The sequence below is a fragment of the Oncorhynchus nerka genome, linkage group LG27, assembly GCF_034236695.1.
Source record: "Oncorhynchus nerka isolate Pitt River linkage group LG27, Oner_Uvic_2.0, whole genome shotgun sequence".
Classification (NCBI taxonomy): domain Eukaryota; kingdom Metazoa; phylum Chordata; class Actinopteri; order Salmoniformes; family Salmonidae; genus Oncorhynchus; species Oncorhynchus nerka.
In genome coordinates, this window is record NC_088422.1 from 84,934,024 (window position 1) to 84,952,949 (window position 18,926).

Sequence of the window (18,926 nt, forward strand, 5' to 3'; positions counted from 1 at the left end):
TAGGTATATACAGTACCACTACTAGGTTATATACAGTATGCCACTACTAGGTTATATACAGTATACCACTACTAGGTTATATACAGTATACCACTACTAGGTTATATACAGTATACCACTACTAGGTTATATACAGTATACCACTACTAGGTTATATACAGTATACCACTACTAGGTTATATACAGTATACCACTACTAGGTTATATACAGTATACCACTACTAGGTTATATACAGTATGTGTACTAGGTTATATACAGTATACCACTACTAGGTTATATACAGTATACCACTACTAGGTTATATACAGTATACCACTACTAGGTTATATACAGTATACCACTACTAGGATATATACAGTATACCACTACTAGGTTATATACAGTATACCACTACTAGGTTATATACAGTATACCACTACTAGGTTATATACAGTATACCACTACTAGGTTATATACAGTATGCCACTACTAGGTTATATACAGTATGCCACTACTAGGTTATATACAGTATGCCACTACTAGGTTATATACAGTATACCACTACTAGGTTATATACAGTATGCCACTACTAGGTTATATACAGTATGCCACTACTAGGTTATATACAGTATACCACTACTAGGTTATATACAGTATGCCACTACTAGGTTATATACAGTATACCACTACTAGGTTATATACAGTAGTACAGTATACCACTACTAGGTTATATACAGTATACCACTACTAGGTTATATACAGTATACCACTACTAGGTTATATACAGTATGCCACTACTAGGTTATATACAGTATGCCACTACTAGGTTATATACAGTATACCACTACTAGGTTATATACAGTATACCACTACTAGGTTATATACAGTATACCACTACTAGGTTATATACAGTATACCACTACTAGGTTATATACAGTATACCAGTATGCCACTACTAGGTTATATACAGTATACCACTACTAGGTTATATACAGTATACCACTACTAGGTTATATACAGTATACCACTACTAGGTTATATACAGTATACCACTACTAGGTTATATACAGTATACCACTACTAGGTTATATACAGTATACCACTACTAGGTTATATACAGTATACCACTACTAGGTTATATACAGTATACCACTACTAGGTTATATACAGTATACTAGGTTATATACCACTACTAGGATATATACAGTATGCCACTACTAGGTTATATACAGTATACCACTACTAGGTTATATACAGTATACCACTACTAGGTTATATACAGTATACCACTACTAGGTTATATACAGTATACCACTACTAGGATATATATACAGTATACCACTACTAGGATATATACAGTATACCACTACTAGGTTATATACAGTATACCACTACTAGGTTATATACTAGTATGTGTATATACAGTATACCACTACTAGGTTATATACAGTATACCACTACTAGGTTATATACAGTATGCCACTACTAGGTTATATACAGTATACCACTACTAGGATATATACAGTATACCACTACTAGGTTATATACAGTATGCCACTACTAGGTTATATACAGTATACCACTACTAGGTTATATACAGTATATGCCACTACTAGGTTATATACAGTATACCACTACTAGGTTATATACAGTATACCACTACTAGGTTATATACAGTATACCACTACTAGGATATATACAGTATACCACTACTAGGTTATATACAGTATACCACTACTAGGTTATATACAGTATACCACTAGTTATATACAGTATACCACTACTAGGTTATATACAGTATACCACTACTAGGTTATATACAGTATGCCACTACTAGGTTATATACAGTATGCCACTACTAGGATATATACAGTATACCACTACTAGGTTATATACAGTATACCACTACTAGGTTATATACAGTATGCCACTACTAGGTTATATACAGTATGCCACTACTAGGTATATATACTAGTATGCCACTACTAGGTTATATACAGTATGCCACTACTAGGTTATATACAGTATACCACTACTAGGTTATATACAGTATACCACTACTAGGTTATATACAGTATACCACTACTAGGTTATATACAGTATACCACTACTAGGTTATATACAGTATACCACTACTAGGTTATATACAGTATACCACTACTAGGATATATACAGTATGCCACTACTAGGATATATACAGTATACCACTACTAGGTTATATACAGTATACCACTACTAGGTTATATACAGTATACCACTACTAGGTATATACTACTAGATATATACAGTATGCCACTACTAGGTTATATACAGTATACCACTACTAGGTTATATACAGTATACCACTACTAGGTTATATACAGTATACCACTACTAGGTTATATACCACTACTAGGTATATATGCCACTACTAGGTTATATACAGTATACCACTACTAGGTTATATACAGTATACCACTACTAGGTTATATACCACTACTAGGTTATATACAGTATGCCACTACTAGGTTATATACAGTATACCACTACTAGGTTATATACAGTATACCACTACTAGGTTATATACAGTATACCACTACTAGGTTATATACAGTATACCACTACTAGGTTATATACAGTATACCACTACTAGGTTATATACAGTATACCACTACTAGGATATATACAGTATACCACTACTAGGTTATATACAGTATACCACTACTAGGTTATATACAGTATACCACTACTAGGTTATATACAGTATACCACTACTAGGATATATACAGTATACCACTACTAGGTTATATACAGTATACCACTACTAGGTTATATACAGTATGCCACTACTAGGTTATATACAGTATGCCACTACTAGGTTATATACAGTATGCCACTACTAGGTTATACAGTATGCCACTACTAGGTTATATACAGTATGCCACTACTAGGTTATATACAGTATGCCACTACTAGGTTATATACAGTATACCACTACTAGGTTATATACAGTATGCCACTACTAGGTTATATACAGTATGCCACTACTAGGTTATATACAGTATACCACTACTAGGTTATATACAGTATACCACTACTAGGTTATATACAGTATGCCACTACTAGGTTATATACAGTATGCCACTACTAGGTTATATACAGTATACCACTACTAGGTTATATACAGTATACCACTACTAGGTTATATACAGTATACCACTACTAGGTTATATACAGTATGCCACTACTAGGTATATACAGTATGCCACTACTAGGTTATATACAGTATGCCACTACTAGGTTATATACAGTATACCACTACTAGGTTATATACCACTACTAGGTTATATATATACCACTACTAGGTTATATACAGTATACCACTACAGTTATATGTATACCACTACTAGGTTATATATATACAGTATACCACTACTAGGTTATATACAGTATACCACTACTAGGTTATATACAGTATGCCACTACTAGGTTATATACAGTATGCCACTACTAGGTTATATACAGTATACCACTACTAGGTTATATACAGTATACCACTACTAGGTTATATACAGTATGCCACTACTAGGTTATATACAGTATACCACTACTAGGTTATATACAGTATACCACTACTAGGTTATATACAGTATACCACTACTAGGTTATATACAGTATACCACTACTAGGTTATATACCACTACTAGGATATATACAGTATGCCACTACTAGGTTATATACAGTATACCACTACTAGGTTATATACAGTATACCACTACTAGGTTATATACAGTATACCACTACTAGGTTATATACAGTATGCCACTACTAGGTTATATACAGTATACCACTACTAGGTTATATACTACATACAGTATGCCACTACTAGGTTATATACAGTATGCCACTACTAGGTTATATACAGTATACCACTACTAGGTTATATACAGTATACCACTACTAGGTTATATACAGTATACCACTACTAGGATATATACAGTATACCACTACTAGGATATATACAGTATACCACTACTAGGTTATATACAGTATACCACTACTAGGTTATATACAGTATGTGTACTATACAGTATACCACTACTAGGTTATATACAGTATACCACTACTAGGTTATATACAGTATGCCACTACTAGGTTATATACAGTATACCACTACTAGGATATATACAGTATACCACTACTAGGTTATATACAGTATACCACTACTAGGTTATATACAGTATGCCACTACTAGGTTATATACAGTATGCCACTACTAGGTTATATACAGTATGCCACTACTAGGTTATATACAGGTTATATGCCACTACTAGGTTATATACAGTATACCACTACTAGGTTATATACAGTATACCACTACTAGGTTATATACAGTATACCACTACTAGGTTATATACAGTATACCACTACTAGGTTATATACAGTATACCACTACTAGGTTATATACAGTATACCACTACTAGGTTATATACAGTATACCACTACTAGGTTATATACAGTATACCACTACTAGGATATATACAGTATACCACTACTAGGATATATACAGTATACCACTACTAGGTTATATACAGTATGCCACTACTAGGTTATATACAGTATGCCACTACTAGGTTATATATACAGTATACCACTACTAGGTTATATACAGTATACCACTACTAGGTTATATACAGTATACCACTACTAGGTTATATACAGTATACCACTACTAGGTTATATACAGTATACCACTACTAGGTTATATACAGTATACCACTACTAGGTTATATACAGTATACCACTACTAGGTTATATACAGTATGCCACTACTAGGTTATATACAGTATGCCACTACTAGGTTATATACAGTACCACTACTAGGTTATATACAGTATGCCACTACTAGGTTATATACAGTATACCACTACTAGGTTATATACAGTATACCACTACTAGGTTATATACAGTATACCACTACTAGGATATATACAGTATACCACTACTAGGTTATATACAGTATACCACTACTAGGTTATATACAGTATACCACTACTAGGATATATACAGTATGCCACTACTAGGTTATATACAGTATACCACTACTAGGTTATATACAGTATGCCACTACTAGGTTATATACAGTATACCACTACTAGGTTATATACAGTATACCACTACTAGGTTATATACAGTATACCACTACTAGGTTATATACAGTATACCACTACTAGGTTATATACAGTATACCACTACTAGGTTATATACAGTATACCACTACTAGGTTATATACAGTATACCACTACTAGGTTATATACAGTATACCACTAGGTTATATACTAGGCCACTACTAGGTTATATACAGTATACCACTACTAGGTTATATACAGTATACCACTACTAGGTTATATACAGTATACCACTACTAGGTTATATACAGTATACCACTACTAGGTTATATACAGTATGCCACTACTAGGTTATATACAGTATACCACTACTAGTTATTACATATACCACTACTTATATACAGTATGCCACTACTAGGTTATATACAGTATGCCACTACTAGGTTATATACAGTATACCACTACTAGGTTATATACAGTATACCACTACTAGGTTATATACAGTATACCACTACTAGGTTATATACAGTATACCACTACTAGGTTATATACAGTATACCACTACTAGGTTATATACAGTATACCTATACAGTATACCACTACTAGGTTATATACAGTATACCACTACTAGGTTATATACAGTATGCCACTACTAGGTTATATACAGTATGCCACTACTAGGATATATACAGTATACCACTACTAGGTTATATACAGTATACCACTACTAGGTTATATACAGTATGCCACTACTAGGTTATATACAGTATATGCCACTACTAGGTTATATACAGTATGCCACTACTAGGTTATATACAGTATGCCACTACTAGGTTATATACAGTATACCACTACTAGGTTATATACAGTATACCACTACTAGGATATATACAGTATACCACTACTAGGATATATACAGTATACCACTACTAGGTTATATACAGTATACCACTACTAGGTTATATACAGTATGTGTACTATACAGTATACCACTACTAGGTTATATACAGTATACCACTACTAGGTTATATACAGTATGCCACTACTAGGTTATATACAGTATGCCACTACTAGGTTATATACAGTATGCCACTACTAGGTTATATACAGTATACCACTACTAGGTTATATACAGTATGCCACTACTAGGTTATATACAGTATGCCACTACTAGGTTATATACCACTACTTATATACAGTATGCCACTACTAGGTTATATACAGTATACCACTACTAGGTTATATACAGTATACCACTACTAGGTTATATACAGTATACCACTACTAGGTTATATACAGTATACAGTATACCACTACTAGGTTATATACAGTATACCACTACTAGGTTATATACAGTATACCACTACTAGGTTATATACAGTATACCACTACTAGGTTATATACAGTATACCACTACTAGGTTATATACAGTATACCACTACTAGGTTATATACAGTATACCACTACTAGGTTATATACAGTATACCACTACTAGGTATATATACAGTATACCACTACTAGGTTATATACAGTATACCACTACTAGGTTATATACAGTATGTGTATATACAGTATACCACTACTAGGTTATATACAGTATACCACTACTAGGTTATATACAGTATGCCACTACTAGGTTATATACAGTATGCCACTACTAGGTTATATACAGTATACCACTACTAGGTTATATACAGTATACCACTACTAGGTTATATACAGTATGCCACTACTAGGTTATATACAGTATGCCACTACTAGGTTATATACAGTATGCCACTACTAGGTTATATACAGTATACCACTACTAGGTTATATACAGTATACCACTACTAGGATATATACAGTATACCACTACTAGGATATATACAGTATACCACTACTAGGTTATATACAGTATACCACTACTAGGTTATATACAGTATGTACTAGGTTATATACAGTATACCACTACTAGGTTATATACAGTATACCACTACTAGGTTATATACAGTATGCCACTACTAGGTTATATACAGTATGCCACTACTAGGTTATATACAGTATACCACTACTAGGTTATATACAGTATACCACTACTAGGTTATATACAGTATGCCACTACTAGGTTATATACAGTATGCCACTACTAGGTATATATACAGTATGCCATACAGGTTATATGCCACTACTAGGTTATATACAGTTATATGCCACTACTAGGTTATATACAGTATGCCACTACTAGGTTATATACAGTATGCCACTACTAGGTTATATACAGTATACCACTACTAGGTTATATACTAGGTTATATATACAGTATACCACTACTAGGTTATATACAGTATACCACTACTAGGTTATATACCACTACTAGGATATATACAGTATGCCACTACTAGGATATATACAGTATACCACTACTAGGTTATATACAGTATACCACTACTAGGTTATATACAGTATACCACTACTAGGTTATATACAGTATACCACTACTAGGTTATATACAGTATACCACTACTAGGTTATATACAGTATACCACTACTAGGTTATATACAGTATACCACTACTAGGTTATATACAGTATACCACTACTAGGTTATATACAGTATACCACTACTAGGTTATATACCACTACTAGGATATATACAGTATGCCACTACTAGGTTATATACAGTATGCCACTACTAGGTTATATACAGTATACCACTACTAGGTTATATACAGTATACCACTACTAGGATATATACAGTATGCCACTACTAGGTTATATACAGTATACCACTACTAGGTTATATACAGTATACCACTACTAGGTTATATACCACTACTAGGATATATACAGTATGCCACTACTAGGTTATATACAGTATACCACTACTAGGTTATATACAGTATACCACTACTAGGTTATATACAGTATACCACTACTAGGATATATACAGTATACCACTACTAGGATATATACAGTATACCACTACTAGGTTATATACAGTATACCACTACTAGGTTATATACAGTATGCCACTACTAGGTTATATACAGTATGCCACTACTAGGTTATATACAGTATGCCACTACTAGGTTATATACAGTATGCCACTACTAGGTTATATACAGTATACCACTACTAGGTTATATACAGTATGCCACTACTAGGTTATATACAGTATGCCACTACTAGGTTATATACAGTATACCACTACTAGGTTATATACAGTATACCACTACTAGGTTATATACAGTACCACTACTAGGTTATATACAGTATGCCACTACTAGGTTATATACAGTATACCACTACTAGGTTATATACAGTATGCCACTACTAGGTTATATACAGTATGCCACTACTAGGTTATATACAGTATGCCACTACTAGGTTATATACAGTATACCACTACTAGGTTATATACAGTATGCCACTACTAGGTTATATACAGTATGCCACTACTAGGTTATATACAGTATGCCACTACTAGGTTATATACAGTATACCACTACTAGGTTATATACAGTATGCCACTACTAGGTTATATACAGTATACCACTACTAGGATATTATATACCACTACTAGGATATATACAGTATACCACTACTAGGTTATATACAGTATACCACTACTAGGTTATATACAGTATACCACTACTAGGTTATATACAGTATACCACTACTAGGTTATATACAGTATACCACTACTAGGTTATATACAGTATGCCACTACTAGGTTATATACAGTATACCACTACTAGGTTATATACAGTATACCACTACTAGGTTATATACAGTATGCCACTACTAGGTTATATACAGTATACCACTACTAGGTTATATACAGTATACCACTACTAGGTATACCACTACTATATATACAGTATACCACTACTAGGTTATATACAGTATACCACTACTAGGTTATATACAGTATACCACTACTAGGTTATATACAGTATACCACTAGGTATATATACAGTATACCACTACTAGGTTATATACAGTATACCACTACTAGGTTATATACAGTATACCACTACTAGGTTATATACAGTATGCCACTACTAGGTTATATACAGTATACCACTACTAGGATATATACAGTATACCACTACTAGGTTATATACAGTATGCCACTACTAGGTTATATACAGTATGCCACTACTAGGTTATATACAGTATACCACTACTAGGTTATATACAGTATACCACTACTAGGTTATATACAGTATACCACTACTAGGTTATATACAGTATACCACTACTAGGTTATATACAGTATACCACTACTAGGTTATATACCACTACTAGGTTATATACAGTATGCCACTACTAGGTTATATACAGTATACCACTACTAGGTTATATACAGGTTATATACAGTATACCACTACTAGGTTATATACAGTATACCACTACTAGGATATATACAGTATACCACTACTAGGTTATATACAGTATACCACTACTAGGTTATATACAGTATATATACAGTATACCACTACTAGGTTATATATATACAGTATGCCACTACTAGGTTATATACAGTATGCCACTACTAGGTTATATTATGCCACTACTAGGTTATATACAGTATGCCACTACTAGGTTATATACAGTATACCACTACTAGGTTATATACAGTATACCACTACTAGGTTATATACAGTATATGCCACTACTAGGTTATATACAGTATACCACTACTAGGTTATATACAGTATACCACTACTAGGATATATACAGTATACCACTACTAGGTTATATACAGTATGCCACTACTAGGTTATATACAGTATGCCACTACTAGGTTATATACAGTATACCACTACTAGGTTATATACAGTATACCACTACTAGGTTATATACAGTATACCACTACTAGGTTATATACAGTAGCCACTACTAGGTTATATACAGTATACCACTACTAGGTTATATACAGTATACCACTACTAGGTTATATACAGTATACCACTACTAGGTTATATACAGTATACCACTACTATATATACAGTATACCACTACTAGGTTATATACAGTATACCACTACTAGGTTATATACAGTATGCCACTACTAGGTTATATACAGTATGCCACTACTAGGTTATATACAGTATACCACTACTAGGTTATATACAGTATGCCACTACTAGGTTATATACAGTATACCACTACTAGGTTATATACCACTACTAGGTATATACAGTATGCCACTACTAGGTTATATACAGTATACCACTACTAGGTTATATACAGTATACCACTACTAGGTTATATACAGTATATATACAGTATACCACTACTAGGATATATACAGTATGCCACTACTAGGATATATACAGTATACCACTACTAGGTTATATACAGTATACCACCACTACTAGGTTATATACAGTATACCACTACTAGGTTATATACAGTATACCACTACTAGGTTATATACAGTATACCACTACTAGGTTATATACAGTATACCACTACTAGGTTATATACAGTATACCACTACTAGGTTATATACAGTATACCACTACTAGGTTATATACAGTATACCACTACTAGGTTATATACAGTATACCACTACTAGGTTATATACAGTATGCCACTACTAGGTTATATACAGTATACCACTACTAGGTTATATACAGTATACCACTACTAGGTTATATACAGTATACCACTACTAGGTTATATACAGTATGCCACTACTAGGTTATATACAGTATACCACTACTAGGTTATATACAGTATACCACTACTAGGTTATATACAGTATGCCACTACTAGGTTATATACAGTATACCACTACTAGGTTATATACAGTATACCACTACTAGGTTATATACAGTATGCCACTACTAGGTTATATACAGTATGCCACTACTAGGTTATATACAGTATACCACTACTAGGTTATATACAGTATGCCACTACTAGGTTATATACAGTATGCCACTACTAGGTTATATACAGTATACCACTACTAGGTTATATACAGTATACCACTACTAGGTATATATACAGTATGCCACTACTAGGTTATATACAGTATGCCACTACTAGGTTATATACAGTATACCACTACTAGGTTATATACAGTATACCACTACTAGGTTATATACACTACTAGGATATATACAGTATGCCACTACTAGGTTATATACAGTATGCCACTACTAGGTTATATACAGTATACCACTACTAGGTTATATACAGTATACCACTACTAGGTTATATACAGTATACCACTACTAGGTTATATACAGTATGCCACTACTAGGTTATATACAGTATACCACTACTAGGTTATATACAGTATGCCACTACTAGGTTATATACAGTATACCACTACTAGGTTATATACAGTATACCACTACTAGGTTATATACAGTATACCACTACTAGGTTATATACAGTATACCACTACTAGGTTATATACAGTATACCACTACTAGGTTATATACAGTATACCACTACTAGGTTATATACAGTATACCACTACTAGGTTATATACAGGTATACCACTACTAGGTTATATACAGTATACCACTACTAGGTTATATACAGTATACCACTACTAGGTTATATACAGTATGCCACTACTAGGTTATATACAGTATGCCACTACTAGGTTATATACAGTATACCACTACTAGGTTATATACAGTATGCCACTACTAGGTTATATACAGTATGCCACTACTAGGTTATATACAGTATGCCACTACTAGGTTATATACAGTATGCCACTACTAGGTTATATACAGTATGCCACTACTAGGTTATATACAGTATATACTAGGTTATATACAGTATGCCACTACTAGGTTATATACAGTATGCCACTACTAGGTTATATACAGTATGCCACTACTAGGTTATATACAGTATGCCACTACTAGGTTATATACAGTATGCCACTACTAGGTTATATACAGTATGCCACTACTAGGTTATATACAGTATGCCACTACTAGGTTATATACAGTATGCCACTACTAGGTTATATACAGTATGCCACTACTAGGTTATATACAGTATGCCACTACTAGGTTATATACAGTATGCCACTACTAGGTTATATACAGTATGCCACTACTAGGTTATATACAGTATGCCACTACTAGGTTATATACAGTATGCCACTACTAGGTTATATACAGTATGCCACTACTAGGTTATATACAGTATGCCACTACTAGGTTATATACAGTATGCCACTACTAGGTTATATACAGTATGCCACTACTAGGTTATATACAGTATGCCACCACTACTAGGTTATATACAGTATGCCACTACTAGGTTATATACAGTATGCCACTACTAGGTTATATACAGTATGCCACTACTAGGTTATATACAGTATGCCACTACTAGGTTATATACAGTATGCCACTACTAGGTTATATACAGTATGCCACTACTAGGTTATATACAGTATGCCACTACTAGGTTATATACAGTATGCCACTACTAGGTTATATACAGTATGCCACTACTAGGTTATATACAGTATACCACTACTAGGTTATATACAGTATGCCACTACTAGGTTATATACAGTATACCACTACTAGGTTATATACAGTATGCCACTACTAGGTTATATACAGTATGCCACTACTAGGTTATATACAGTATGCCACTTCTAGGTTATATACAGTATGTGTACTATACAGCATACTGACAGCCTGTACACAACACTGTTTGAATGATGGGTCTGTTCCTTCAAATAGGGGAATTTCAAACATTTCCTAATGTTTCTGTGTCTGTGTATTAGATATGACTGGGGCTCAGGACGGCAGTGTCCGTATGTTTGAGTGGAACAGGCCACAGCAACTCATCTGCTTCAGACAGGCAGGCAATGCCAGAGTCACACGCCTCTACTTCAACTCACAGGGAAACAAGGTCCACACACAGACACACACACACACACACAGACAACAATACTATTTTTCATCCTCAGTATTATGATTGTGCTGATCTCTCTGTGTTGGTATGTCTGTTTCTATCTGTCTGTCTCTCTCTGTGTCACTGTCTCTCTGTGTCTCTGTGTCTGTCTGTCTCTCTCTTCCTGCCTCTCTCTCTATCTCGCTCTGTCTTTCTCTGTCTATCTCTCTCTGTCTGTCTCTCGCTATCTCTCTCTGTCTGTCTCTCGCTATCTCTCTCTGTCTGTCTCTCGCTATCTCTCTGTCTCTCCACGTCTCTCTCCCTCTGTCTATCTTTCGCTCTGTCTTTCTCTCTGTCTTTCTCTCTGTCTTTCTCTCTGTCTCTCTCTCTGTCTCTCTCTTTCTCTCTCTTTCTGTCTCTGTCTGTCTCTCCAGTGTGGTGTATCAGATGGAGAAGGCTTCCTCAGTCTGTGGCAGGTCAACCAGACCTCCTCCAACCCCAAGCCCTACGTGGTACGTAACACACGTGTGACACACACACACACACACACACTAGTCTCTATCGCTTTCCCTCTCTCTTTCCCTCTCTCTCTCGGTCTCTGTCTCTTTCCCTCTCTCTCTGTCTCTCTCGTCTGTCTCTTTCCCTCTCTCTCTGTCTCTCTCGTCTGTCTCTTTCCCTCTCTCTCTCGGTCTCTATCGCTTTCCCTCTCCCTCTCTCTCTCGGTCTCTATCGCTTTCCCTCTCTCTCTCCCTCTCTCTCTCGGTCTCTATCGCTTTCCCTCTCTCTCTCTGTCTCTCTCTCTCGGTCTCTTTCCCTCTCTCTCTCTGTCTCTATCGCTTTCCCTCTCTCTCTCGGTCTCTGTCTCTTTGCCTCTCTCTCTCTGACTCACTCTCTCTCTCTGACTCACTCTCTCTCTCTGTCTCGGTCTCTGTCTCTTTGCCTCTCTCTCTCTCTGTCTCACTCTCGGTTTCTGTCTCTTTCCCCCTCTCTCTCTATCTCTCTCGGTCTCTGTCTCGTACCCTCTCTCTCTCTGACTCTCTCTCTGTCTCGTTCCCTTCTCTCTCTGTCTCGTTCCCTCTCTCTCTCTCATTCTCGGTCTCTGTCTCTTTCCCTGTCTCTCTCTCGGTCTCTGTCTCTTTCCCTCTCGGTCTCTGTCTCTTTCCCTCTCTCTCTCTGACTCACTCTCTCTCTCTGTCTCTCTGTAGAGTTGGCAGTGCCACTCTAAGACCTGTGGTGATTTTTCCTTCATCACTTCCTCCAGTCTCATCGCAACGGCAGGACAGTCCAACGACAGCAGGTCAGTATCAACATTACATATCAAAACTACACCAGTCTCAATACTGTCATAACAGTAACTCCAATGACTGAAACTCATTTCTCCTTTTCTCCTCCAGAAATGTCTGCCTGTGGGACACTCTTATTTCACCTAGTAACGCCATGGTACATGGTAAGATTTAGTTGTCATTTCAGTCCACCAGAAATGAACATGCAAAGTTACCACAGCAGATAAAACCAGTCAAATGAACTAGTTAGATGCCACAATTGTGTCACAATCCATTACATGAAAGATTAGGTGACAGATCAAATTTTGACTTGATCAAGCAAAGTAGAGGAGAGTGGGATAAGTTAGGACATTTTCTACATTCAGCATCACTCCGTCAAGGGAAATATAGACTTCTTTTTAACAAAGATATTTAAGCAATAAGGCATGAGAACTCTGGGAGTATTGTGTGATAACTCCAGACTAAGGGCTGTTCTTAGGCCAGAGGTGAAGAATGTAGCTAGCAGAGGTTCAATGATACTCCAGACTAAGGGCTGTTCTTAGGCCAGAGGTGAAGAATGTAGTTAGCAGAGGTTCAATGATACTCCAGACTAAGGGCTGTTCTTAGGCCAGAGGTGAAGAATGTAGCTAGCAGAGGTTCAATGATACTCCAGACTAAGGGCTGTTCTTAGGCCAGAGGTGAAGAATGTAGCTAGCAGAGGTTCAATGATACTCCAGACTAAGGGCTGTTCTTAGGCCAGAGGTGAAGAATGTAGTTAGCAGAGGTTCAATGATAACTCCAGACTAAGGGCTGTTCTTAGGCCAGAGGTGAAGAATGTAGTTAGCAGAGGTTCAATGATACTCCAGACTAAGGGCTGTTCTTAGGCCAGAGGTGAAGAATGTAGTTAGCAGAGGTTCAATGATAACTCCAGACTAAGGGCTGTTCTTAGGCCAGAGGTGAATAATGTAGCTAGCAGAGGTTCAATGATAACTCCAGACTAAGGGCTGTTCTTAGGCCAGAGGTGAAGAATGTAGCTAGCAGAGGTTCAATGATAACTCCAGACTAAGGGCTGTTCTTAGGCCAGAGGTGAAGAATGTAGCTAGCAGAGGTTCAATGATAACTCCAGACTAATGGCTGTTCTTAGGCCAGAGGTGAAGAATGTAGCTAGCAGAGGTTCAAGATAATCCAGTTAGGCCAGAGGTGAAGAATCAAGCAGATAACTCCAGACTAAGGGCTGTTCTTAGGCCAGAGGTGAAGAATGTAGCTAGCAGAGGTTCAATGATAACTCCAGACTAAGGGCTGTTCTTAGGCCAGAGGTGAAGAATGTAGCTAGCAGAGGTTCAATGATACCTCCAGACTAAGGGCTGTTCTTAGGCCAGAGGTGAAGAATGTAGCTAGCAGAGGTTCAATGATAACGAGATACAAGAACTTCAATAAATAATGATTTAATAAATCAACCAGAACTGGATGTTTGTATTTGTATTTATTAAGGATCCCCATTAGGGCCCATTAGTTCCTGCCAAGACAGCAGCTACTCTACCTGGGGTGCATTAGTTCCTGCTAAGTCAGCAGCTTCTCTTCCTGTGGTCCATTATTTCCTGCCAAGGCAGCAGTTACTCTTCCTGTGGTCCATTAGTTCCTGCCAATGCAGCAGCTACTCTTCCTGGAGTCCATTAGTTCCTGCCAAGGCATCAACTCTTCATGGGGTCCAATAAGTTAGCAGACTCATCCTGGGCCCATTAGTTCCTGCCAAAACAGCAGCTATTGTTCCTGTGGTCCATTATTTCCTGCCAAGGCAGCAGTTACTGTGGTCCATTAGTTCCTGCCAAGGCAGCAGCTACTCTTCCTAAAGTATTAGTTCCTGCTATTCTTCCTGTGGTTTAGTTCCTAAGCAGACGCTTCCTGTGGTCCATTAGTTCCTGCCAAGGCAGCAGCTACGCTTCCTGGAGTCCATTAGTTCCTGCCAAGGCAGCAGCTATTCTTCCTGTGGTCCATTATTTCCTGCCAAGGCAGCAGTTACTCTTCCTGTGGTCCATTATTTCCTGCCAAGACAGCAGCTACTCTACCTGGGGTGCATTAGTTCCTGCTAAGTCAGCAGCTTCTCTTCCTGTGGTCCATTATTTCCTGCCAAGGCAGCAGTTACTCTTCCTGTGGTCCATTAGTTCCTGCCAATGCAGCAGCTACTCTTCCTGGAGTCCATTAGTTCCTGCCAAGGCATCAGCTACTCTTCATGGGGTCCATTACTTCCTGCTAAGTTAGCAGCTACTCTTCCTGGGCCCATTAGTTCCTGCCAAAACAGCAGCTATTGTTCCTGTGGTCCATTATTTCCTGCCAAGGCAGCAGTTACTCTTCCTGTGGTCCATTAGTTCCTGCCAAGGCAGCAGCTACTCTTCCTGGAGTCCATTCGTTCCTGCCAAGGCAGCAGCTATTCTTCCTGTGGTCCATTAGTTCCTGCCAAGGCAGCAGCTACGCTTCCTGTGGTCCATTAGTTCCTGCCAAGGCAGCAGCTACGCTTCCTGGAGTCCATTAGTTCCTGCCAAGGCAGCATTTCCTGCCAAGGCAGCAGTTACTCTTCCTGTGGTCCATTAGTTCCTGCCAAGGCAGCAGCTTCTCTTCCTGTGGTCCATTAGTTCCTGCCAAGGCAGCAGCTACTCTTTCTGGAGTCCATTAGTTCCTGCCAAGGCAGCAGCTATTCTTCCTGTGGTCCATTAGTTCCTGCCAAGGCAGCAGCTTCTCTTCCTGTGGTCCATTATTTCCTGCCAAGGCAGCAGCTACTCTTTCTGGAGTCCATTAGTTCCTGCCAAGGCAGCAGCTACTCTTCCTGGAGTCCATTAGTTCCTGCCAAGGCAGCAGTTACTCTTCCTGTGGTCCATTAGTTCCTGCCAAGGCAGCAGCTATTCTTCCTGTGGTCCATTATTTCCTGCCAAGGCAGCAGCTACTCTTCCTGTGGTCCATTATTTCCTGCCAAGGCAGCAGCTACTCTTCCTGGAGTCCATTAGTTCCTGCCAAGGCAGCAGTTACTCTTCCTGTGGTCCATTAGTTCCTGCCAAGGCAGCAGCTATTCTTCCTGTGGTCCATTATTTCCTGCCAAGGCAGCAGCTACTCTTCCTGGAGTCCATTAGTTCCTGCCAAGGCAGCAGTTACTCTTCCTGTGGTCCATTAGTTCCTGCCAAGGCAGCAGCTATTCTTCCTGTGGTCCATTATTTCCTGCCAAGGCAGCAGCTACTCTTCCTGTGGTCCATTATTTCCTGCCAAGGCAGCAGCTACTCTTCCTGTGGTCCATTATTTCCTGCCAAGGCAGCAGCTACTCTTCATGTGGTCCATTAGTTCCTGCCAAGGCAGCAGCTATTCTTCCTGTGGTCCATTATTTCCTGCCAAGGCAGCAGCTACTCTTCCTGGAGTCCATTCGTTCCTGCCAAGGCAGCAGCTATTCTTCCTGTGGTCCATTAGTTCCTGCCAAGGCAGCAGCAGTTGGTCCATTAGTTTGTGTGGAGTCCATTAGTTCCTGCCAAGGCAGCAATAATGCCAAGGCAAATGTGGTCCATTAGTTCCTGCCAAAAGCTTCTCTTCCTGTGGTCCATTATTTTGCCAAGGCAGCAGACTCTTTTGAAAACAGCTATTCTTCCTTGGTCCATTAAAAAACTCTTCCTGTGGTCCATTAGTTCCTGCCAAGGCAGCAGCTTCTCTTCCTGTGGTCCATTATTTCCTGCCAAGGCAGCAGCTACTCTTCCTGGAGTCCATTAGTTCCTGCCAAGGCACAGTTACTCTTCCTGTGGTCCATTAGTTCCTGCCAAGGCAGCACAGTCCATTATTTCCTGCCAAGGCAGCAGCTAAGTCCATTAGTTCCTGCCAAGGCAGCAGTTACTCTTCCTGTGGTCCAAGTTTGCCAAGGCAGCAGAGTCCATTATGCCAAGGAACACTCTTCCTGTGGTGCCAAGGCAGCAGCTACTCTTCCTGTGGTCCATTATTTCCTGCCAAGGCAGCAGCTACTCTTCATGTGGTCCAGTAACATTAAGGCAGTTGTTGTTGTGTATCCCTGGGAATAATCCAAATTTATGTAAACATTACAGATTTGAAAACATAGCTTGGCCAAAAAAAAAGTGGTCTCCCATTTATGGGGTAAGTTGAGCATAGGAACAGGGTAAGTTGAGCATAGGAACACAGGGTAAATTGAGCATAGGAACACAGGGTAAGTTGAGCATAGGAACAGGGTAAATTGAGCATAGGAACAGGGTAAGTTGAGCATAGGAACAGGGTAAGTTGAGCATAGGAACAGGGTAAGTTGAGCATAGGAACAGGGTAAGTTGAGCATAGGAACAGGGTAAGTTGAGCATAGGAACAGGGTAAGTTGAGCATAGGAACACAGGGTAAGTTGAGCATAGGAACACAGGGTAAGTTGAGCATAGGAACACAGGGTAAGTTGAGCATAGGAACACAGGGTAAGTTGAGCATAGGAACACAGGGTAAGTTGAGCATAGGAACAGGGTAAGTTGAGCATAGGAACAGGGTAAGTTGAGCATAGGAACGTGGTAAGTTGAGCATAGGAACGTGGTAAATTGAGCATAGGAACGTGGTAAGTTGAGCATAGGAACAGGGTAAGTTGAGCATAGGAACGTGGTAAGTTGAGCATAGGAACAGGGTAAGTTGAGCATAGGAACACAGGGTAAGTTGAGCATAGGAACAGGGTAAGTTGAGCTGCCAA

The 18,926-nt window shown here is 37.9% G+C and overlaps 1 protein-coding gene across 1 annotated transcript in view; it reads left to right on the forward strand.

Annotated features, from left to right (window-relative positions):
• Positions 1 to 18,926, forward strand: part of dmxl2 (Dmx-like 2) — a 145,873-nt gene that overhangs the window by 123,750 nt on the left and 3,197 nt on the right. The window contains 4 exon segments of the mRNA XM_065011174.1: positions 12,853 to 12,980; positions 13,397 to 13,474; positions 14,168 to 14,259; positions 14,357 to 14,409. Of these exon segments, the coding sequence (XP_064867246.1) occupies positions 12,853 to 12,980; positions 13,397 to 13,474; positions 14,168 to 14,259; positions 14,357 to 14,409 (351 nt within the window).